Here is a 24,338-nt window from a genome sequence, read left to right on the forward strand (position 1 = left end):
ACTTTATTAAAATAATAAAGTAAACATTTTAATATATAATTTAAAAAAAATAACTAAATATTTAGTTGGTTAAAACAATATTTTAACTTATTTTAATAACTAATAAAATATATAGACATTTAAATTATTTATATAGCTAAAAATGAATTTATATTGCGTAGAATAAATTATTAATGTATTATTATATTAGTTTTATTAATTAATTAATTAAATTAAATCAATGTATTGGTTTATTTATTAATGTCTTGGTGTATAAAAAATAATTAATAAAAAATTAAATAATAATTGTATACCTGAGAAATGCTCCAATATATTATTGTTTTAATATTCACAACACTTTTTTAACAAAATAATAATAATATTTGTTCACTAAAAACAGTATGTAAATATTCTAAATACGTATAATAAAATAAAAATATATGCGAGGAACGGGTTTATCAAAGACGTGTTGATCGAATCGGTATAAGAAACAAACTGTTGCTAAGGCGCCACCCGAGAAGACACCTACATGTGTTCCTCGATATTGTTCAGGTCTACGACTGTTCCCTTTCCATAATATACTTGTATCCTATGATTTCGTGTATTGAAAAAAAAAATCAATACATAACATAAATATATGCTTCAAATATTTTTACTATCGATGTTTATAAAATTATATGTCTTTATAATATTTGTATAAAACATAATAAGTAATTTTTTATTTATAACAATTAAAAAAAAAAAAAAAAGAGAATTTTAACCTTTTAAGTAAGAATAACATAGAAATTCTTTGTAATATTATTTTGCTTTTATTAAAAATCGACTTATAGAATTGAAAAAAAAAAATTAACAAATTCTAGGTTGTAATATAAATAGATACATGTGTATTCACATATACATATATTGTATCTTGTATGTAGGTAAAAAATAAAATCAATTTCTTGAAATAATAAAAAATGTTTAAAGTTCATACATTTCAATATTTTTTGTTTTTTTAAACAATTATATATTTTATAATATTGAAATTATAGTATGATTAATTTTTTTAAATTTTTTGTTAACTTATTATCTTAAAAATTAATAGTGCCTAATGATAATGTGTCCGATATTATTGTGTTCATTAGCATATTAAACGTTTGAGTAACCCTTAAGTCATCAAGCTCTTCATACAAATAAAATGCTATATATTATGTAAAATTAGGACACTGAAAATTTACGTATCCAAAACGTGCAAACAACCATATGGTAATCCAAGGACTCGAGAAACATTGAAGAATCGGCATCTGGGTCAACGTGTACGATTATTGTGATTCACAGTAATAAATTATTTATTTTAATGTTATAACAATTCAATTAACTAAGTAACAAATACTGTGTTTATTAAAATCAAATTATGAATTTTAAAATTTAAATCGATATGAGAAAACTATAGTTTTAATCTTTAACTATTATTGTATACTCGTATATTACTTGGAGATGATAATTGATAATTCAGGAATCGTACGATTTCCCGTAGTATATAACATATAATTCGTTTTAATACGTAGGACAAGTCATTTATGGGTATCAATCTGAAAAATGTATAATGCATTACATAAAAATTACACATGACATAATATGATATATATTATTATTGCAACCAAAATTATTTGAATACTATGAAAAATAATTGTTTTTTGAGAAAACTCAATTAATTCAGGATATAGTTTTTGATAAAAAATAATTTATTAAAAAATCATTTAAGCCGATTCCTTCGATTATAGATAGGATAACAAGTTATCTACATAGACTAATTTTAAACTTGTATTATAAATATGCACGTGAGAAATATTTAGGTATCTAAAAAGTTATAAGTTTTTAACTATTTATTAAAATACTCAAAAAATATTTCAGTGATATGTTATTGAAGTTCAAAAATTAATTGTTTATTAATTTAGTACCTATTATATTTTTTTCATAATTAATATATTTTAAATAATATATCAATTACTAGGTATTTTAATAAATTTATAGTAAGTGTTAAAAAACTACAATACTACATTGACACTTAATATTATTAGATCGGTACAGTTAGATTTTAGCATAGATGTTGTGCACAGAACGTAAGTGTGTGGCCAAACTATACTTTCAAGATAATTGGGTATACCTAAAAAAATATTTCAGAAACATATTCCAGTCTCTGTACGACAACTATTTTATTTATTTCTAGAAAATCGGAAAAAAATAAAATTAAAGATATTGAAACATCAGAAAATAAATTTTTTTTAAAAAGCTGTATTTTTTAATCACACTATCATTACTATACTTGTCTCTTTTAATTTAACATTTTAAAATCTATGTTATGCTAAATTTCTTAAATTTTCTGTGTCTAAACAAAAATTATTTTAAAAATGTTAATCACTAAAAATTTAAAATTGTACTTTAGATAAAAGAATTATTTAAGTCTATCTTTATTTAAACAGGTCTAGTAACTTCCGTTATCATATGTATATTATTATACGTATACTGTTTATGGTAGGAACGCTCCATTTATTAGAAACATGGTTATAAACATATTTACGTATTTACGAACTTGTTAATTTTATAAACACATTAATAATACTAATAAGCTAATACCCATAGTTCGAATCTAATACATCGATATTTTTACTAGTATTTCAAAAATGTTAGTTATTTATCTCTAAATAGTGGCATTTTTACGAGGAGTGTTCTGAGGGTTAAAACACTCCCCATTAAAAGAAAAATAATAATTCATATAATTAATTATTATAATTTTATTAGTTATAATTAGTTATAATTCATAAAATAATAATAGAAGCTTTGTCTATATGTAACCCCGAAATGTGTCCAAATTTATTAAAATTATTAACTATTTTTCCCACACTCCCAGTTTCAACTGCGCAGAACGAAAGATAATTTTCGTCATTATGTATGTCATGTGTATTACTATGAATCAAGTAGGTTTACCTGTATTATTTTCAGGAATGGATTAAGCACGGAGCTTAGAAGCCTGAGCTCCAGACCCTAAAATATTTAAGACCCCAAAGTGGCCTTCTATCATAAATCAAAATCTTTTAAGTTAAAATTTTATTTCGGTTATACATTTTTTTAATTTTCATAATTTTATTATTTGTATCTATAATTGAGATCTCTACTAAAAGAAATAAATATAGACGAAATTATTGTGGATTTCTAAAAAGAGAAGAGAAAATAATAGAATAAAGTTATTTTTAAAATATTATATTTATATTTTTACATTTAAAGAATAATATTATATATTTGCATGTAACGAAAATTGACAAATATTAAAAATTGTTAAAGATATTTCTGTATAATCAATTACTTTGTATCATTTTTTAATTTTTTAAAAAAATAAAATTCAGTTATTGGTAATAAATATTATAAGGGTTAAAGGCCCTTTGGACTACTAAGCTCCAGGCCCAATAAACTCTTAATCCTTTCCTGATTATTTTATTTCACTAAGGCTAGATAATAATTATAAAATGTAATTAATTTGAAATTATTTTTTTTAGAAAAGACTTAATGGGTTGGCCATGTTATCAATCAACCAGAAGGGTCGTATTGAAAGTAGGTAATTAAGTATTTAACGAATTTACATAAAAAAAAAGAAGTCTACCTTTAATACTGTAAAATTAATTATTACATTTATTTAATATTTAATAAATTGATTTATGTTATTGAATAATATGAGTTGATTAAAAATTATAATAATTTTCAATAAATGGTAACCTTAACAATATTTTGGGTAATTATTATGGGGAAGCGAAGCTTACTATATAATTTTGTGATTAAACTATAATAATATATTTGGTGAAAAAGGTATTGTCAGGACATTCGCTAAAAAAAATCCAAAATACACCACTGTCAGGGCCGCAGCAAGGGAGGGCTAGAGGTGCCTACGTCCAAGGCGCAATTCCCAGGAAGGCGAAAAATTAAAAAATTTGCATTTTAATTATTACTTATAAGTAAAAGCAATATTATGTATTTCTGTAATTACTTATAAAACTTATAAATATTATTATATTATACCTATGAATCTACTTATAATTATTATTTATATTTATATTTTAATGAGTTATTGATTTAAATTAAATAACGCTTACATAATTATAAGAAAAATCATTATTTATATTACATATATAAAAAATATTCAGTTTTTTTGTGAGTTTTTTTTATAAATTAAAATACTTAAGGGCGTATTTTGAAGTTTCGCCCCGAGTGCAATATTTGGTTGCTACGGCCCTGGCCACTGTCTTTAAATATACTTAGGTCACTTCTAGACTTAAATATACAAACAATAACAAAGATAAGTTAATGCATAAATGGTAGGTACCTAAATTGCATTTTTTTTTTTTTTACTTGTTTACCAAATACTAAATATTTTTATTTTATGTCCACATTCCAAATAACTGGAGACGTTTAAAATAATATATACATACATAAATATATACATAAAATAATTACAAGCTGGTAATAATATAGGTAATAATATATGGGTAGGTAGAGTCTTAGTTCGTGATGATAACACTTATTGCTTACTATATTGTTGTTATTATTATAAATAATAGTATTTATAACATAAAATAAAATTTTCTGTACAGTCTACACAATGTAAAACGATAATAGTTCAGCAATCACTATTTTTTCTGGTTTTTCTTACTGTCCGCGTCCATAATATTACAACGAATGAAGTAACCTTATTGCCAATTAAAAATCCAAATTGGAACTGAACTTAATGAACGGCTGAACGCTGAAATTTTAATCGTTATTAAGCCCGATTTACACTTACACACCATGGCGTATTTTAGGGGGGGGGCGATCATCCCCCTTTCTGAATCTATATTTAAGGAACCGATTATACGAGTATGTGAGATACATATTACAATTTTTTATAATTTGGATCATTTTATAACGAAATCAAATTAAGCGTGGCTCTGAATACTGAATTGGGCTTTTTGTCGGGTCCATACTTAGTGAAAAATCAAATAAAACACAAGCGTAACTTTCAAAACACAAACAGATGTTAAAAAAGAAATTCTAAAGTACAAAGACCATTGGGAGTTGCAGTAAAAGAAAAAATGTACAGTGTATTAAACAAAAATCCTGATTTAAACTGCCTAAAATTAATTAAAGATGTACATTGCGAAATGTATGAGGTAATTTGCAGAATGAGCTTACTCTTTTGGACATTGGAAATATGAAATTTGCACTCATTACCTCTGTTGAAGTCAAGCGCTCCTTTAGTCAGTACAAATCTGCGTTAGGACCAAACCGTTGATAATTTAACTTAGACAATTTGAGCATATATATAGTATCTCATTGCCATCAAGATCAAGATGAATAAGGATCAATTTCATAATAATTTTAATTAAAATGTCTTAATTTTTTTATTTTCATTTTTTGTCATTTATAAAGTGATTTTTAATATTTTTTTTGTCAGTAATGATTAGGAATTTATTTTAATAAAGATTATTAATATATTTTGTTGATACATTACAATTACCTACTTGACATAGGCATTTTCATTTAAAATTTAAAAATTAAATTAAAATGTAATGAATAAATTACGGGATATATGGAATTCCTAGAGTACATTAAATTTTATCTTAGGAAAGGGGGGTATGTTCACTGAATTATAAAACTATATATTTTTGAAAAAAGAACTCACATCATTGTAAAACCAATATATTCTTTACTTAGTTCAAAATCTAAAAAGCTCATGGGAGATCTATCTCCTTTGTATAAGCTCCTGTAAGAGAAGCCAATTTGTTTTTGCCCTGGGGCGTAAATTGTCTGTATGCGACACTGACAATATATTGACGATGGAATGATTAATCGTAAAGAGTAGAGCCAGATTATGGTCATTATATGAGGGGGTTATTACTTTTAGTGAGACCCTTTTACAAAAACTATTTTTATTCAGATTTAGTTATTTGTAATAAATATTAATTAAAATAAGTTTAGTTTATTTGTATATTGTTGAAAACTATATTTTTTTTTCTTTTTTTTTTCTAGCTTAACGGTCCTCGAATGACCAAAGCTGTCACAAGTAATCCTCTCTACTTTTCTCTGTTCAATGCCAAATCCACTGATACATTCAATCCCAATATCTTGATGTCTTTCTCTACTGCATCTTTTCATCTCGTTCGTGGTTTGCCTATTTGTCTCTTCTTGTGTATGGTCTCCGTTAGTACTTTTTTTGTGATATCATTACCAGCTCTCCATACGTGCCCAAACCATTCCAATCTCTTAATTTTATATATATTAGTATATTAGATTTTTCATACATTTTATGTAGATCGTCATTTTTTCTTTTTTCAAATATTCCTAACTCTGTGTTATATACTAGGCCAAAGATGTTTCTTAATATCTTTCTTTCGAATATTGCTAGACTGTTGTTATCAACTCTCGTTGAAGACCATGTTTCATATGCATATGTAATTATTGGTCTCAAATAGCTTGAATAGAGCTTAGTTTTTGACTTCCTTGACAGTGATTTTGATTTTAGTAACTTACTTATACCATAATAACATCGGTTTCCATTAGTTATTCTCTCACTTGTTTCTTGGTACATGTCATTTTTACTGTTTATGTTCACTCCTAAGTATTTGAAATTTTCCACTTTTTCAAAGGTTAAATTATTTACTTGTAAATCGGGCTGATTTTCGTTGCCCCAGGAGAGAACCATACATTTAGTCTTATCTTCATTTATACATAGCTCCATATTTTTACTTGCTTCCAACAATTCTGATGTAAATTGGGTAATTTCTTGTCTGGTGTTAGCTAAAATGACTATGTCGTCTGCGTACGCTAATATCGATTCCTTACCATCTATCTCCATTTTTTGTCTTTGGTTTAATTCTCTTATGACCTTCTCTAGACCTATGTTGAATAGTGTCGGGAACAGGGTATCGTAGTCCTGAGTTAATTTCGAATTCCGACGATAGCTCTCCTAAAAATTTTACTTTACATACTGTCTTGGCATTACATAATTTGACCATATCAACGTAGTTCTTTGGTATACCGAAGTTAAACATGGTTTTCCATCAGGGCCGGCCCTAGTTTTTGCGGGGCCCCTGGACAAAATCATTTTCCATGTCTTTATTTTTTTTTTTAAATAGGTGCATAATATGTATATAGATTATGATGAGGAGATACCTAAATAAAATTACAGACAATGCGGTCGCGATGCAATAGTACATTCAACATTTCTATGAATGCGATTTGATCAGAAATTCAGAAAGAATAAAATCAATTTATTTAACGAAGTTTGTCTAATAAGCAACAACACTTATAATATCATATACATAACAATTAACCATTTTTAAAAATGTTACATACCTTTATATAAAATATAAAAATCGTAAAAATCGTAAAACAGCAACGTCTAAAATCTGAATGTCAAATATCAGGCTTTATTTTAAGGTACAGTAGGACACTAATTATGCATTAGGAACAATAAAATGTGCTGTAGATTTAACGAAAATGTGCACTTTATTATTATAAAAGACGATTTGACCGTTCATGAAATATCAATAAAAATAAATAAATTATAAACATGACGATTTGTTTGAATATTAGGTTAGTGAAATCGATGTTGGCTACTTCCACGTCTTTGGATTCATTATCTGCTTCATCAGAATCAATAAAATTAGCGTGGAGTGTGTGGGGGCGAAGCCGCCTTGTAACATATATTTTATTTGTGCAGTCAGAAAAAATTCTTTCAATAAAGCCTGTCAAATACAATTAAAAAGTGATATTATCAATATCAAAGGGTCGTATTTTTTTAAAATTTCATGTACAACAAATAAAAATAAAACGAAATAATTGATTGCTAGCGTCAAGCGTCAGCGCTCTGATGCTGTAAGACACTTGAATCTTCGACTGTTGAGTAGATATTATTATAACTATTATTAACTAAAAGTACATAACGCTATTTATAAATATAACTATGCAATAGGTATTTGTACAAAATACAATAAATATTATTTCTCTCAAAAGCATATTGTAACTTTAACTCTATGAATTTATGATTTTTTATTTTTTCGATTTAACTATATACTCGTATTAGTTACCTAGTTATCATGACGTACTTAAGCGTGGGGCTCTAAAATTCGCGTGATGCTCAGGTCAAACGTCCCAGTTGACCTACCCTAGTGCCGGCCCTGCTTTTCATAATTCTTCTTTTTTCATAGTTCTTTCTAGTTCTTCATAGTTCTTTCATAGTTCTTCTTTCTTATAATTTTTGAAAATTATACTAACATTTAATTTTTTTAACATATTAATTTGATGCCATTTTATATGAAAAAATAATTGTCTGCTTATTGTGGTCCCTTTCAACTTGCAGCCCAAGGCTAAAGACCCCCCTTCCTTGATCCAGCTCTGGTAAAGAGTAATAAAAAAGATAAAAGTTATCTGGCTACGTTTTTTTTACGTAGTGTTGCAATCATTTTGTTTTTTACCACTTACCGCAATCTATGATTTCCTAATATAGGTAACGTCAAAGAATACAAAGTATCAGAGTAATCATACAAATCTCATTCCGACCAAAATAAAAGGTGTTATCATCATAATATTAAATCACGTGCGCTGATAGCCTGATACTAGAACTTTCTCGGTGTATTGTTACTTTTGGTGGGATCAGTTTTAACAATTTTATAAATTCGTTTGTATTCCTGATACATACTTACGAAAGCTTCATATTTTATAATACTTTTTAATAAGTGTTTATAATTATCGGTATTCCATATCATATATTTTTATATTATCTTGACAAATATGAGGAGAAAACCTAATATTCTGATTACTGGTTAGTATTCACTTCTTCACATAAGTTAAGGAAATAAATACTTCAAAATATAATTAACTTATTTTCGATAAAGTTCGAGAGGTTTTATTTTCATGTCCTGGTTAAGTTTTATTATTTTCTCAGTTGATTTCCTAAAAGCCATAAGTTACTATTCTACTGATTTAAGTAGTATTATACTATCGCTAGTATTAATTTATGCTATATTTATAATTCATATTAGTAGTTATTTTATCATGTAGTTTATTTCTTCATTCTGTTTAGGTACACCTGGTGTTGGAAAGTCAAAACTTTGTGAAGAATTAATCCGGAATGGATTAGATATGGAATGGATTGAAGTCAGCCAAGTAGCTAAACAGTTCAATTGTTATTCTGGATACGATAAAGAGTTGGAGTGTCATATACTGAATGAAGATAAGGTATTTATTTAATTAAAAATCTATTAAAAATGTTTACTATTTAAGAATTTTCTATAATTTTCAGTTGTTAGATGAATTGGAAGCTAGAATGGAAGTAGGTGGTAAAATTATTGATTATCATGGTTGTGATTTCTTTCCAGAACGTTGGTTTGATGTAGTGTTTGTGTTGAGAACTAATAATACATTATTATTTGATCGCCTTGAAAAAAGGTTAGTACCCTAACTCTACCTCAAATTTATATTTAAGTTTAATTATAAATATTATAAATATAGTATTTTTATATATATTTTTTTTTTATTAATTTAATTAGAAAACATTTTAATTTAAAATTTCACAATTTGTAACTCAGCTAAGTAAGTAAGATTAGCTAGGGTGAAAACTAAAATTTAAAAAAATTTTATTGTGTAGAGAAAAACAGACTAAAGCAAAAATTAAAGACATTTTATTGAATGGAATATTTTTTCAACTTTGTTGTACTATATTAGTTTTGTTGTGCTATAAATTAAATAAATATTTTATAATATACATTGAATGATTGAACCAGGTAGACTAACATTAATAGCCTACATTACCAAAAATACTATAAAATCTCTTTATTCCTTACTTAAATAAGATTTTTAAGGTGTTAATCTAACTTATCGTGTATTCATATTTAAGAAATTCATTATATTTGTTTATAATTACAATATAATTCATTATTAAATATACCCTTTAAACAATTTTTAGTTATACCACTAACCCAACTATTACTGAACAATTCAAATCTTAAAATATAATTTGGTTTTTCAGAGGTTATTCTACAAAAAAACTTCAAAATAATGTACAATGCGAAATATTTCAAACTTTATTTGAAGAAGCAATGGAATCATATGACAACAATATAGTACATGAGTTACGTAATGAAACTTTTGCAGATATGGAACGTAATATTAGTCAAATAAGTACTTGGGTTAATCAATGGATTGAAGATAATGTGAAAAAATAATTTAAATTAAATTAATAATGTTTACCTATTTAAATAAGTTCAAATTAAAACCTTAATTTTTCTGAGTCTCTTGATATTTTTTTTTCTTAATATTATATTCTCAATCTATTGCATAATTTTATTACATTATAATTTTTTGGCTAAAAGGACAGATTCAAAATACTTTCCATCAAAGGCTGCACATTCACATTTAATTTTTTTATACTTAGTATATATTTCTTTTGACTAAAATTTTGTTTGTAATTAAGTTTTATTATTTTTGTTACGATGTTAAATTCATAACATTTATGAAAACAATAAGTTGAGGTTTTTATATTTTCAATATTTTTTTATAAAAAAAACAAATAATATTATATTTATATCATATTATATATATATATATATTGATTTTAACATCTTAAAACTTAAATCTAATATAATTGTCTGTATATTTAATAAAAAGACATTCATTTGATTACATATATTACTTGAAATATACCAGAGTTTATTAAAAAAAACAATTTATTCCTGTACTCAACCTTTGAATTGTTTATACTTAACTATCATTAAAAATCATCTTAACTAATAAATAGGTCATGAAACACTATTTATACATTTTATATATTAATATAATAATATAATAAAATTAATAATTTATTGATACATAATTAACAACTTATTTCTGATAATTAAATATAATATTATACAAAAATATAAAAAATATTAATAACATTAATTCTAAGATCTAGGTTCTTTTAATTTTACGATTTTAATATGACGTTCACTTTTAATGTGTGAAATATCTTGAGGAGTTAGAAATATGAACTGATTTTTACGTTGTTCAATAGACATCATCAGTAATTGAGTAGTAGCTAATCGGTTAACATTGTCCATGTAGACATCATACTCATCAATGGAATAAAATGGCAATTGCATATTGCTCCATAATGCTACAATCAATGCAACTGTAGCAAATGTCCGTTCGCCACCAGATGCACATGAAGTACTTATGTTATCAAACATAGTTATGGTCAAGCTCTCGTTGCAGTGATCAATCTCAAGTTTACCTTTAATTTGGCGCAATGACAACACTACATCAAAAGATTGTTGAACTTTAGATTTCACCGAATTGATATAATAATCGAGAGCTTTTGTACTGAGTATTAGAGAATAATTATTGGTTTTGTATATTTTTACAATTTCTTTATATAAGTCACTTTGTTTAATAAATTCTTCCTTTTTCTTCTTAAATTCATCTCTCAACACTAAATGGTCTTTTCTTTTTTTACCCAATTCCATCTGCAACAAGTCATGTTTACGATTTGTTTCTTCTATATCTCTCTTTATATCTTCCTCACTGCGGTTGGTTTCAATTCTTTCACATAATTTATGAGCAATTTTTAATTCTGATTCAATTTTTTTTTTTTCAATCTCTGCCTTTTCAGCCAAATTTCTCATTATTTGTTTTGATTCAGTCAAATAGTTATTAATTTCTGATATATTTATTTTAAAAGAATCAATCTGTGCTTGGAGAGTTTCAATTTGTTCTGATATTGTAGAACGGACAGTATTTTCTATAACTGATTTAATTTCAACAAACTTTTTATTGAGTTTTTCAATTTCATTATCATACTTAGGAAATGGTTTCATGGCATCTTCTTTTAACTTAGTAAGATTAACGATTTTCTCATTAACATCATTAATTTCATTAGTAAGTGTAGTCATTCTGTCATCTTGTTCTTCATCACATTTAGCTTTAAGTTCATTAATTTTTTTTGAACATTCATCAAACTTGCTCTTAATTAATCTTGTTTCTGATCGAGTCTTATCTAAAATTTGCTGATTTTCTAATTTTGATTTTTCTATATTTTCAAACTCTTTGTTTAACTTGATGATTTTTTGTTCCAGTTCCTTTTTCTCACATTTCAAATTATTTATGGCTACTGTAACATCACTTTGTAAGAGAACTGGTTCAGATGGATTTTGTAAGGAATATACTCTATAAGATGGGTTAGGATATACTTGGGTACCATCTAAAGTTAAACTGAAATGACAATTTCTAGGAACTCTAGATGAATTTTCCATTAAATGCATGGCTTCTTCTTTATTCTCAATAAGCATTATTGTTTCAATAGTACTATTATCAATCATGCAATTTGCTACAACAGGACTTGTAAAAGTCAACATACGAAACAAACTGTTTTTTGTTTCTCTAGAACTAATATCATGAACTTGATCAAAAAATTTACTAATAATGATAGTTGGTTTTCTTGTATTTCCTGGTATTATTTTATCCATTATTGATTTGAGCATTTTATTGTCAGTAAAATTGTCAACTAAGAAAGTTCTTAGAAATCCTCGACCTAAATGGTTTTCAACTGAAAATATCCACTTATCACTGTTTACTTTAATGTGTGCCCCAATAGGGCCAATCGGTTTTTTAATAAATTTATTTTGTTTAAATGCATTTTCAATAGCTTGTATTAATGTTGGCATCCAGCTTCCATAAAAATTTATTCTATCTTGCTTATAAGACATACTATTAATATTTCTATCAAGTTCACCTATCCTCCTTTGCAAAGGACTAACTTCATTATTCTTTAAATTGCTAACTTTCTGCCTTAAATCATCAACTGTATTTTGTAAAACTTTTTCATGCTCCATATTTGCTTTCCATGCTGCATGAACTTCAGAAATATATTGCTCATGATGGACAAGTTTTTTCTTATAATGATCTAAAGTATTAGTATTTCCTTTTTGACGTTCAAGTTCAATATGTTTTTCTAAATCTTTTTTATCACTCAGTAGTAGATGTAAAGCATATTCATGTTTCTTCATAGCTTGTTTTGCATTATCATATTCATCTATTTTTTTCTGCAATTCTTTTTTAGTTTCAATAAAAATAAAATGATTTTGTGAACGAGATTCTTCAATGTTGGCTAATTCTTTGTTTTTTACTGCCAATAATTCTAAAGAAGATTTTATTTTATTTTCCAAAGTATTTATTTGGTTTGTACCCTTAGATATATTTTCTTCATATTCTTTAATTTTTTTTAAATATTCTTTATAATTTCTTTCATATTGAGAAACTACAAACCATGAATATTCATTTTCAATTTCACATTTACTCTTTTTCAATGCTTCTAATTGTTTACATTTTTTTTCATACACCTCAAATTCATTTACTTCTTTGTAACATTGAGTTAGAACACTGTGAATATTATCAAGTTTATCTGAGTACTCATTTGCAATTAACTTGGTTTCTTCAATATTTTCATTATATACATCGGCAGATATAGCTTTATAGAAAAGATTATATTTTTCTTTTGGATCTGCACTTTTATGAAATGTTTTAACCATTGCTTGGTTCATGATACATATTGGATTATCTACCAAAATATTAAAATGTTGAACTAAACTTTTTAACTCATTTTTTTTGCTCTTAACAACATGACCATTTTCATTTAAAAACTTATAAGGATTACTTCCAGATTCTGTAATCTGTCTTACTATGGTTATTTGTTTTCCATAAACCTCAGGCCTAAAGGGACTACTTTCATGAGTTCTAATTCCACTATTTGCTAATGTTATTGAAATAGAAGCTGAAGAACAACCATATTTTATTAATGACTTTAATGAAGAGGCACGATTAGTAACACTTGCTCTAGCTCCAAAACCTACAACAAGAGCAGTTTGTATAGCACTTTTCCCACTACCATTAAGTCCAGAAATAAAATTTATTCGAGGATTAAATGTTAAATGAAAATTTGAATGACACATAAAATTTTCAAGAGTAATAGATTTAATACTTCCATCATACCAATCTTCATCATCATATTGTGAATCCATTTGACTGAATACTAAAAATATAAATAACACTTATATTAATTAAATAATAATTTTCTTTGAATAAATTATGTTTATGTTATATTAGGGTGGCCATCCATCCCGGAAAAACCAGGAAGTTACTGGTTTAGGAACTCATGTCCCAGTGTCCCGAAAAAAATTTTTGGAACAAGGCGTTTTTACGAGGATAAGCTATCAACATAATAATGTCCCAGAATTTAACTTCTTTTTTAAATTACTATTATTGCAGGGTTCAAATGCATCAATAGAACGAATGTTTTCATTGATGACTTCTGCTTGGATCGACCTTAGTAATCAAATGAATGTGAAAGATAAAGTTTAATAAATTTTACCTGTTACTATGTCACTATGAAGTATAAAAATATGTAATCTGTATTTAAAATTTTAAAATTAGTTTTTGTTGAAAATAAAAGTATATTAAATAGTTATGATTAGATAGGACAAATAGATCAAGTTAGAATTTATTGTCCCGGATTTCTTTTAATTTTATTTGGCCAGAGTGGTTTGATTGTGTTCTATAAATATTATCATGTCATTCATCAGCATAAAACTACAAGAAACTATTGACATATAGTCAGTACTAAATTAAGAAATAAATCACGTTATGATTGGAAAAAATCTTAATCATCTAATTCAAGTTACCTGAATGATTCTTATAACGATTTACACAATAATGGCAATTCAATTACATCAGACGTATAATGTTCTTCTTAATACTGAATATACTTATGATTATTGAGCAAAATCCAAATTTGAATGTGGTTAACAGTCTAGTGATAGGCGATTCAAATCGATTTTTTAAAAAAATCGATTTTTTGAATTGATTCTGATCGAGTGATTTTATTACTCAATTGATTTTTTTATTTCCCAGGGAAATTTTTCCTCTTGGTACAGACAAGTTTTATGGTCTTAAATGGTCTTTTTTGTTTCAGCCGCCTTTACGTCATTTTCGATTCTTATTGTTTTTCACTCCGTCTGTTAATGATAATAATAAGGGAACAATAAACGCGAAAATGGCGGTAAACATCACTATCTTTATATTCAGCTAATAATCATTTATTGATAACATAATTTATGTTCCGTGCCCTCCACGACTGTAGAGCTGTCATCAGTTGTTTTAACCGGTGTTTCATGGAAAAGTAAGTGCCCCTCTCCTCCGTGAATTCAGAAAAAGTATTTTACAAAAATTTCAAAATAAGTGAAAGATATCTGACGAAATTTTTTTAGATTTATCAATGATTATAATTATTATTTATATATATTTATTATATACAGGCACGGCGGGAAGAGGGACTTTAGCATCCCCAGAAAACAGTTCAGCTCCCTCACCAGTTCCCCCACTGAAAAATATGTTTGATAAAATAAAGTCATAAAACATTATTTTTAAAAGAGGTACATCAAAGAATTTATGAAATATACTTTTTTTAAATTTGTAATTTATGTAAATACTTATGTATTTTCTAATATTTGTGTTTTAAGTTTAAGATAGACTCTGAATTGTATATATTTATTTTACTTAGGTATTTACTTATATTTATTACTATGTGTTTGCTTTCAACTAATTGTGGTTGTATGTCATGAAAATAATAATACTTAGGTACCTATATTATGTTATATGATACGAAAATATTTATATTTTATTTAAAAAACAAAACACTTCTACTCGGGACCAGATCATTTTTCAAACTAAATAATATTTTAATATAGATACAAAACTAAAAATCATACAAGCATATATGTGAACATACGCTTACGTATGACTATGCCTATTATTGCATGATTTATATTGCTAGCAAGTCTATAATGCAAGGAATTGTAATAGTGTGAACCCGACATAATGACCCAGTTGATTATCACGGGTCTACATATTTGTAGTACCCTATAATTGAAGACTATAGGTCCACATTGGTTTTAGTAGTGTTTTTTACATTAGAACTTTAACTTTTAATTTAGTGTGTTTATTATTTATAAGCAAGGGACGTAGTCTGTGGAGTCGGGCATTTAAGGCAAGTCTCTTGATACGGATATGGGCGTTCCAAGTAAGGCGTTTATCCAAGTTGAGTCCTAGGCATCTGACTGTGTTAGATGTTTGAAAAGGTACATTATGTAAAGAGATATTTGGACAGAAGAAGTGACATAAAGTAAAAGTTGTATGGTACTGATTTATTTGGATTTGGTTTAATTCGCCATTTCATGTACCATTCTGACATTAAATTCAGATGAGTTTGTAGGTTCGAAAATGCAATTTGAGGGTTTTTGTCAATTGAGATTATGGTTTTGTCATCCACATAATCGGCTACTATTTTAGGAGACAGGCTGATCTGATGTATAAATATTAAATAAAAAGGGTGAAAGGATTCCACCCTGAGGAACACCAGCGAAAATGTTTTAAATTCCCAAGACAGAAGATCCAAACCGGATTTGTAAGTGGCAGTTTGTTAGATAAAACTGAAGCAGTTAGCCGTATTTAGACATTTTGCGCTCTGGCGCAAAAAAAAAAAAAAAATTGACGCCCTTTTAAGGGGCTTGCCCACGGAAAATATAGGAGAGATCCTCATGAACCTATTAGGTATTCTAAAATCAATGCTATTTTTGTGTAGGCATGTCACACACGATACTATAATACGCCATATTATTATAAATAACTTATGTTTATTCATTCAATTTTATGTTTATTTCAATCATAAAAGTAATAAAATACTTACATTTTAATAATTTTATTCAATTAATACATTTATTAATAAATATTGCATATAAAAAACAGAATATACAATCTACTTTTACATAATTAATTTAATTTAACTTAATAATGTTCCCATGGTTTTTCTGGTCTTTCTCGATCCCAAGGATGAGGGGATTTATAACGAGGATATTCTTCTAAGCGTACTCCACTTTTTATTAAGTTTTGTAGTAATGCTTCAAGCTGTAATTGAAATTTATAAAAAATTATAACGATTGATACAGCAATTATTATGAGTAAAATTAATTAAAAATTAAATTGATATGACAGATAAAAATGTAAAAACTTACTTTACTACCAGGTAGGGCTTCATATGTGTTTATCATATCAAAAATACCACTTTCTAAACAACGTTGAGCTAGAACTTTTCCAATTGTTATATATGCCATTTTATCTAAAGTGCTAAAAATATTAAATAGGTACATATAAGATGTTATTAACAATATTAAACAGATAATAAAACCAATTATGAAATAATCCCAGTCAATTGATGCACTATGGGCATTACTATACAGAATGGGTAAAATTTATTGAGATGAATTGAAATAAATTAATGTATACTACTCAGACGAATGTTAAATAAATTGTTGTTTTACTCTTGCAATTAATTATGTTTCATAAATACTAAATACAACTTAAGTGAGATACTTGCACAATTGTTTTAACATTAGCTTGAACATATAATGGCATTACCGAGTACTTAATTTAAAAAATAAACAAACCTAAAAAGCTGTTTACGTATAGCCCATTCAGCAGTGGTTGCCAGTATTGGAACCATACCAGTATGGTGTAAAACACTAGCTGTCACATGTCTTTTACTTGTAGTCACTTGTAATCTGTGAACAAATTTTAGAAAAATATTAATCTCCTTCAATAAGACATTTGACATAATGTTTAACACTTACTTATGCCAAAATTCACGACCGGGTTTATCAAGATGATAGCCAGCTGGTTTATATGCGATTCTCAACTTTTCCAAATTTCTAGGGTTGCGATTGTAAACAAATTGAGCGTAGGAAGGTGAATCCTCAGTTGATGCGCTACTACTGTACCTTGTAATATTTGATATATTGATTGCATTACGTATTAAATTTTTCGATGTCCCACAGACATACATTTTTACAAATTAAAATTATTCAAACCAACTTAATTACATTAAACGTGAATAAAAAATTATCATTCGGCTTACATCCAGATTTAAAATCTAGTATTCATGATAACAACATGAGGCATTAACATAATATATCGGAGATTTGATAAAATTAAAAATAATACGAATGGATGTTCACGGGAAAAAATGTTTTGTGTCCGTATTTAACATTGCCTACATTTAGCCCCGTTTTTGCAGCTATCAAAATGTGATAACATTGATAAAACAATAACATAATTTTTATTATAATAATTTTATATATTACTAAATTTAAATTAAAATAGTTAAATACAATACTAGTTAAATAAATTTAATAATACACATTTCGAAAAAAACACAATATTTACTTACGATTGTCATTTAAAAGGTACAATTCAAAAGTAATAAAAATATAAAATTTTTATTACTCTCATATTTTTCCGTACCTCTAAGTTCAAAGTACCATATTTTAATCTTTATTGAACGAGAACAATGAATTAATTGTAAGATACATCAATACTAAATAATGACACCAAAATGAAATTGGTAAATTAAGGTTTACTACAGCTGATAGAGCAGAATTGGCAGGTAGCTTATTTTATTTTATGTAATATTATGCTACCATCCATACTGGTTCCTATTCAAAGAGTATTAAATGATGTCCAATATTCTGTAACAACATTGAAATGTTTATAGTATGAGTATTATGGGCCAAATAGTTGGTAAAATGTATTAATAATTCAATTTTATATTTTAAATATTGTGCAATATGATTTTGCCACAAATTTAGGAAAAGATGATTTTTGTATTTAGAAATGACTAAATCTGTGTTCATGGGACCCATGGTTTAAACTTTAAACAGTTAGGTACGCTTTTATTATAAAAATACAAAATATTAAACCTAATTATAACATTTGTATTAAATTTTCGCCTGAAGTATTCGTAATGAATTGTATACTTTTAAATTACGATATTGTGTTTTTTTTTTCGAATCGTGTATTATTAAATTTATTTAACTATTAATGTATTTAACTATTTTAATTTAAATTTAGCAATATATAAAACTATTATAATAAAAATGATGTTATCGTTTTATTAATGTTATCACATTTTGAAAGCTGCAAAAAAAGGGGCTAAATGTAGGCAATATTATATACGGACATAAACATTTTTTTTCCTGTGAAGATCCATTCATAAAATAATAAATTGTATCAAAGATTGATAACACCAGATCATGGTTTAAAACACGTGGTGTATACTACATATCTTAAACCATGGACCAAATGGTGCATTGTGTGTGATAATATACGTATACACACGATTACAGATATATATCTTAATTATGTGTAGAGATAGGACTTATCGTTCATTAAGGTGAACTAGTTCAGTCGTTCATATATTTGGCGATTCGTTCGTATGAATACGTACTTCTTATCAAAGAATTGTTCATGAACGAACTAGTTCAATAATTATTACTCCGTATCAACGAATCGTTCATGATCGATTAAGGTACTAGCTCGTGAAGTGAACGGTGAACGATTCGTTCATCAAAAGTGAACTAGTACGAAACCGGTCACTTGGGTGAATTGTTCAATTAACCTAGTTCGTTCATGAACGACACATCTGTATTATATGATTCATGTCAGTGGCGTATACAAGGGGGGTGTTTGGTAGATATGACACCCCCCTTGAGCCGTATCATATATTACATTACTATAGGAATATAGGTAAATCGATAATACAATATGAAATATAAAATAATGCACAATACTAATTACATATATGCAGGTTAACATTATCGCGATTGCGACAATACGTGACGAAAATTATTCGTTTACGTTTTCGTGCAACACAAAATAATAATAGGTATTGTAGCATCGAATACTGATATTCGAATAATTTATGGTAAAGCTATCCAAATTCGAATATACATTACATCTCTATTACAGACATAATGTATACATATTAATTAATTAAAATAAAAGTTTTAGTTTGTATATATTATATATAATATTTAATAATTATAATTAACACCCCCTTCAGAAAATCCTAGATACGCCACTGATTTATGTGTTTACATCACGGCCACAGATTAAATGAATATAAAATAATAAATATAATTCATATAATCTATTTCACGGCTATAGATAATATTATATTAATTACTATATATACTATATTTAGTTATTTAATATATATTGTTCTCATTGGCGCAATTAGAGTAAATAATATAGGGGGGGCTTCAGCCTCTTAAAATAAAGGGATTATTAAAATGTTTGTTTGAAACTTAAAAATAAAAAAAATTTCATATTTTCAGTAGTAATCACATACGTTTTATTTTATTTATCAATATTATAATATAAAGTTTTGCATGGTTTTTGGGGGAGCTTTGAATATTTTTGAGGGGGCTTAGCCCCTCCTGCCACCTAATTGCGCATATGATTGTTCTGTGCTATAGCTGTGGTGTTAAGCATGGACAAATATCATATGAGGATCGAGAGATGAATATTGTTTTTTATCTTAATGCATGTAGTAGCACAGAATATATGAAACGTTTCATATATTCTGTGGAAGTAGTTCATGGTGATAACCACGGTTTAAGATACATATCTTAAACCGTGGTGATAACAAACTTAAGATGATAAGAAAACCATGATAATGAGCTTCGAAATATAGTTCGCATTGCTCCTGCGATCCTCTCTTCAAATATATAATTTTAGAATTTCAGGTACTCTATGTGAAGTGCGATTATGAAATATCGTTGATTATTTTGATAACTGAACACTGAGTGTCTGAGATAATAGATTTTTGGTAAAGTTGGAAGTATTCAGCTAAGAAGATTAAAATTGTAAATATTAACTAATCATATTTTATTTATCAAATAATTAAAATCATCCCTTACGATTTAGTCTATAATTAAATTTAAATTGTGAATCATTCATTTAATTTTTTAACATTAATATTTTCGTATATATAATTAGTATAATGGATACAACATTTCTACCGGAATCTTTACAGCTTTTGGTAAAAAATTGGATGTTGTGGAATCAAGTAGGGGCTTTAAAAAAATATGTTAATTGTATAGTGAACTTATTTTATTGTAATTTTCAGTCACAGCAATATTCTGTAGAATTGGAGGAGCTTTTGAAAAATAGGAATGTGGATAAAATTAAAACTATGTTTGATGGTCGTCTGTCGTTTGGAACAGCTGGTTTAAGAGCAGCAATGGCACCTGGTTTTAAGCGTATGAATGATCTAGTTGTCATACAAAGTGCACAAGGGATTTTTCATTATATGCATAGTGTTTTTGGAAGTTCATTAAACACATCTGGTGTGATTGTCGGATTTGATGGAAGATTCAATAGCAAAAGGTTGTGGAGTAGAAATAAATTGTTGCATTATGTTAATATTATTTCAATATTTAATTTGTTTAGGTTTGCAGAATTAACATCAAGTGTATTCTTAAAACATTCCATCAAAGTTTATCTCATTAATGAAGTTTGCCCAACTCCGTTTGTAGCTTATGGTATTAAACAATATAAATGTTGTGGCGGAATAATGGTAACCGCATCACATAATCCCAAAGAAGACAATGGTTATAAAGTACTATGGAATAACGGTGCTCAAGTTAGTAAGTTTTAAGAAATAATAGTGATTCTGTATTACTAGCGAATTATAAATTAATATACATTTAATCCTATTACAGATTATTTTCCCAGATGATAAAAATATTCAAAAGAGTATTATTGAACACTTAATGCCTGAAGATGGAGTTTGGAATACTGAAGAAATTTATAGTAACACCTTATTGATAAATCCATTGATTGATCTTCAAAAACGTTACAACAGTTTTATTGATGGATTATTATTTCCAAATTTGGAAAAAAAGAAAACAAATATAATTTTTACTTATACACCTATGCATGGTGTTGGTTATCCTTATATAAGAAATGTATTTGAGAGTGCAAAATTCAATGTAAGTATTTATTAGATTAAAATCAACTGATTCTTATTATAATTCATTAAAAATAATTATGGAAAAATTATTTAGATTTATTAAGTTTAAACTTTGTTATGTTTAGCCTGTAATAGTTGTTGAGCAACAAAAAGATCCAAATCCAGAATTCCCTACTGTACCCTTTCCAAACCCAGAAGAAGGCAAAAGTGCATTAAAACTTGCCATAGAAACAGCTGAAAACAATGGAAGCCGAATTATACTTGCTAATGATCCTGATGCTGATCGATTGGCTGTGGCTGAACATCCGTAAAATAATTTTACATATGAAATTACTAATTTGGGTTACCAATCAAATATTATTTTCATAGCAAGTCCAGAATTATATATATGGCATTCTACATAGGATGTCAGCTGGTACTCGGTAGAAACCTTAATTGATTTAAGTCTGATATTTTTATTAGTAAATTAATGGACCATTATTATAATTATCAAAATTAATTTAAATTAGGCTGTATCAAAGCTTTGATGTTTTGAAATAATGGTTTTATTTATAAATCATTGATTTTTGTATAAATAAAAATATATCGATACTTATTTTCAATTTTTTAATTTAAATTTCATAAAAATCAAGTTAAAAATTACTGTTAGGATTTTGTTTGAGTGTAGGATTTACGTATTAATTATTTATTTATTTTTTATGCATTGTTATATTTCTTTTTATAAGTACCTGAAATGAGAATAGGATAGCTCTATACAGAAAATTTGATATTAATGTGTAATTTGTTATTGCTTTTATTTATAGGATAGGTAGTGAGGGTTGGAAAATATTCACAGGTAATGAATTAGGAGCTTTATTAGGATGGTGGATGATACACTCATATAAAAAAATCCATGGTAAAACAAATTCTAAATTAGTTGTACTTTCAAGTACAGTATCATCTGCAATACTTAAATCTATGGCTAAATTAGAAGGAATTAGATTTGAAGTAAGTACTTTTAACATTTAAATATTCATGTGCATTAATATTTATCAATTACTAGGAGACACTCACAGGATTTAAGTGGATGGGTAATCGTGCTGATCAGCTTGCTGCTGAAGGATATAAAGTAATTTATGCCTTTGAAGAGTCTATTGGTTATATGTGTGGAAGTGAAGTTTTGGATAAGGATGGCATATCTGCAGCTGTTAAAATTGCAGAACTAGCGATTTATTTAGAAAAAGAAAATAGTACATTGTCCTCAGCTTTAGAATCGATATATAACCAGTAAAATTAAATTTTTGATCCTATATTTATTTTATGATACAACCATTTTATCTTATAGGTATGGTTGGCATTTATCTATTAACTCATATTTCATATGCAATGATAGTCTGACAATAAAAAAAATATTTGAATCATTAAGAAGAGTTAATAATCAGCAATGCAATGTATAACTTTGTAATTACATATCAGTTATATAGCCTAAGTTTTATCAAAATTGTTTACTTTTTCATTTTAGTATCCAAAATCGATCCTTGGTGGACGATATTTAATCAAATCTGTTCGGGATTTGACAATTGGCTATGATTCTAATACAATAGATAACAAACCATTATTACCCATATCAAAATCTTCTCAAATGATAACATTTACATTTGATAATGGTTTAATTACTACATTACGAACAAGTGGAACAGAACCCAAAATAAAATATTATGCTGAATTATGTAGTGATCCTGAAAATTCCTCGTAAGTATCTATAAATGTATTCTTATTTAAACTATGTTAATATTTGTTGTAAATTATTAATAATTTTGAATGTTTACATTTTAATGATTGAACGTAATTTATTTTAGGGATGTTAACAAACTGAAATGTGTTTTAAATGAAATGGTTGAAGCAATAATCGAAGAATTTTTAAAACCACATGAAAATTCTCTTATTTTTCGTTGCAATTAGCTAAAAAATAATGTAACTTTGCTCATTTTAATAATATAGGTAACTCCAAACCATTTGTGTTTAAAGATGTTTTTAAATGTAAGCATTGATTAAATATACATATTTATGTATATTTAATCAATGATGTAAGTAACTTTTTCATTCAGTTGTACATGGTAATGTACTTTCAGTTTTTTAGTACTGTTAAGTTTATATACTAATTTGTTCTTTATCAGAATGGATAGTTTAAATTATGACTTGGCAATTGCAAGTGAAATTTTTATTTCATTGACTACAAATCAAATACTAAAGAAAAGAAAATCACAATGATGAAGTACTTGGTAGAATATTAGAAATATGTGAGTATAGTATAATTTTAAAACATTCTAAAATTTACTTTTATTTATATTTTTCAGACCCAGTGATAGTAAACTATTTAATTACTGGTTTTACTAGTGTTTGGAAAATTTTAATATTTTTGTCAGATTTGGAGTATTTGCCTATTTATCTTTAAACATGATATGTATTTGTTTAG

At 26.7% G+C, this 24,338-nt stretch overlaps 4 protein-coding genes across 9 annotated transcripts; 2 read left to right on the forward strand and 2 right to left on the reverse strand.

The window, feature by feature from the left end:
• The first annotated feature begins 8,558 nt into the window (after positions 1-8,558).
• On the forward strand, positions 8,559-10,471 carry LOC112682804 (adenylate kinase isoenzyme 6). Its single transcript, XM_025553542.1, has 4 exons — positions 8,559-8,809; positions 9,071-9,225; positions 9,290-9,435; positions 10,016-10,471. The coding sequence occupies exons 1-4, from the start codon at positions 8,779-8,781 to the stop codon at positions 10,209-10,211; spliced, it is 528 nt and encodes a 175-aa protein (XP_025409327.1). The 5' UTR covers positions 8,559-8,778; the 3' UTR covers positions 10,212-10,471.
• Positions 10,472-10,904: 433 nt separating this feature from the next.
• Positions 10,905-15,022, reverse strand: LOC112682812 (structural maintenance of chromosomes protein 6). 2 transcript variants are annotated; one of them, XM_025553554.1, is made up of 3 exons: positions 14,700-15,022; positions 14,011-14,050; positions 10,905-13,867 (listed from the first exon to the last, which is right to left on the reverse strand). In XM_025553554.1, exons 2-3 carry the CDS (start codon positions 14,024-14,026, stop codon positions 10,929-10,931), a joined length of 2,955 nt encoding a protein of 984 aa, XP_025409339.1. In that variant the 5' UTR covers positions 14,027-14,050; positions 14,700-15,022; the 3' UTR covers positions 10,905-10,928. The 2 variants fall into 2 exon arrangements, with proteins under 2 accessions (XP_025409339.1, XP_025409337.1); XM_025553552.1 differs by having other exon boundaries at positions 10,905-14,050.
• Positions 15,023-16,763: 1,741 nt separating this feature from the next.
• On the reverse strand, positions 16,764-18,182 carry LOC112682802 (39S ribosomal protein L18, mitochondrial). Its single transcript, XM_025553540.1, has 4 exons — positions 17,703-18,182; positions 17,520-17,633; positions 17,088-17,199; positions 16,764-16,980 (listed from the first exon to the last, which is right to left on the reverse strand). Exons 1-4 carry the CDS (start codon positions 17,912-17,914, stop codon positions 16,861-16,863), a joined length of 558 nt encoding a protein of 185 aa, XP_025409325.1. The 5' UTR covers positions 17,915-18,182; the 3' UTR covers positions 16,764-16,860.
• A 2,399-nt stretch (positions 18,183-20,581) lies between these two features.
• LOC112682820 (phosphoglucomutase-2) lies at positions 20,582-23,877 on the forward strand. 5 transcript variants are annotated; one of them, XM_025553565.1, is made up of 11 exons: positions 20,582-20,774; positions 20,908-20,977; positions 21,038-21,297; positions 21,361-21,553; positions 21,633-21,902; positions 22,009-22,190; positions 22,687-22,870; positions 22,926-23,149; positions 23,208-23,313; positions 23,385-23,614; positions 23,722-23,877. In XM_025553565.1, exons 2-11 carry the CDS (start codon positions 20,912-20,914, stop codon positions 23,822-23,824), a joined length of 1,818 nt encoding a protein of 605 aa, XP_025409350.1. In that variant the 5' UTR covers positions 20,582-20,774; positions 20,908-20,911; the 3' UTR covers positions 23,825-23,877. The 5 variants fall into 5 exon arrangements, with proteins under 5 accessions (XP_025409350.1, XP_025409352.1, XP_025409353.1 ...); XM_025553567.1 differs by having other exon boundaries at positions 20,945-20,977; XM_025553568.1 differs by lacking the exon at positions 20,908-20,977.
• Positions 23,878-24,338: the final 461 nt, after the last annotated feature.

The sequence above is a fragment of the Sipha flava genome, unplaced genomic scaffold (genome assembly GCF_003268045.1).
Source record: "Sipha flava isolate LNK unplaced genomic scaffold, YSA_version1 211_pilon_pilon, whole genome shotgun sequence".
Lineage (NCBI taxonomy): Eukaryota > Metazoa > Arthropoda > Insecta > Hemiptera > Aphididae > Sipha > Sipha flava.

Coding starts and splice junctions, on each gene's coding strand:
- LOC112682820 (XM_025553565.1), top strand. CDS start 20,912: ATGGATACAACATTTCTACCGGAATCTTTACAGCTTTTGGTAAAAAAT. Junction 21,298..21,360: donor GGAAGATTCAATAGCAAAAG/GTTGTGGAGTAG, acceptor TAATTTGTTTAG/GTTTGCAGAATTAACATCAA. Junction 23,314..23,384: donor TTAATAATCAGCAATGCAAT/GTATAACTTTGT, acceptor TTTTCATTTTAG/TATCCAAAATCGATCCTTGG.
- LOC112682804 (XM_025553542.1), top strand. CDS start 8,779: ATGAGGAGAAAACCTAATATTCTGATTACTG. Junction 9,226..9,289: donor ATATACTGAATGAAGATAAG/GTATTTATTTAA, acceptor TATAATTTTCAG/TTGTTAGATGAATTGGAAGC. Junction 9,436..10,015: donor TTTGATCGCCTTGAAAAAAG/GTTAGTACCCTA, acceptor TTGGTTTTTCAG/AGGTTATTCTACAAAAAAAC.
- LOC112682812 (XM_025553552.1), bottom strand. CDS start 14,039: ATGGATTCACAATATGATGATGAAGATTGGTATGATGGAAGTATTAAA.
- LOC112682802 (XM_025553540.1), bottom strand. CDS start 17,914: ATGTATGTCTGTGGGACATCGAAAAATTTAATACGTAATGCAATCAAT. Junction 17,200..17,519: donor ATACGTAAACAGCTTTTTAG/GTTTGTTTATTT, acceptor TAATATTTTTAG/CACTTTAGATAAAATGGCAT. Junction 16,981..17,087: donor AAGCCCTACCTGGTAGTAAA/GTAAGTTTTTAC, acceptor TTTCAATTACAG/CTTGAAGCATTACTACAAAA.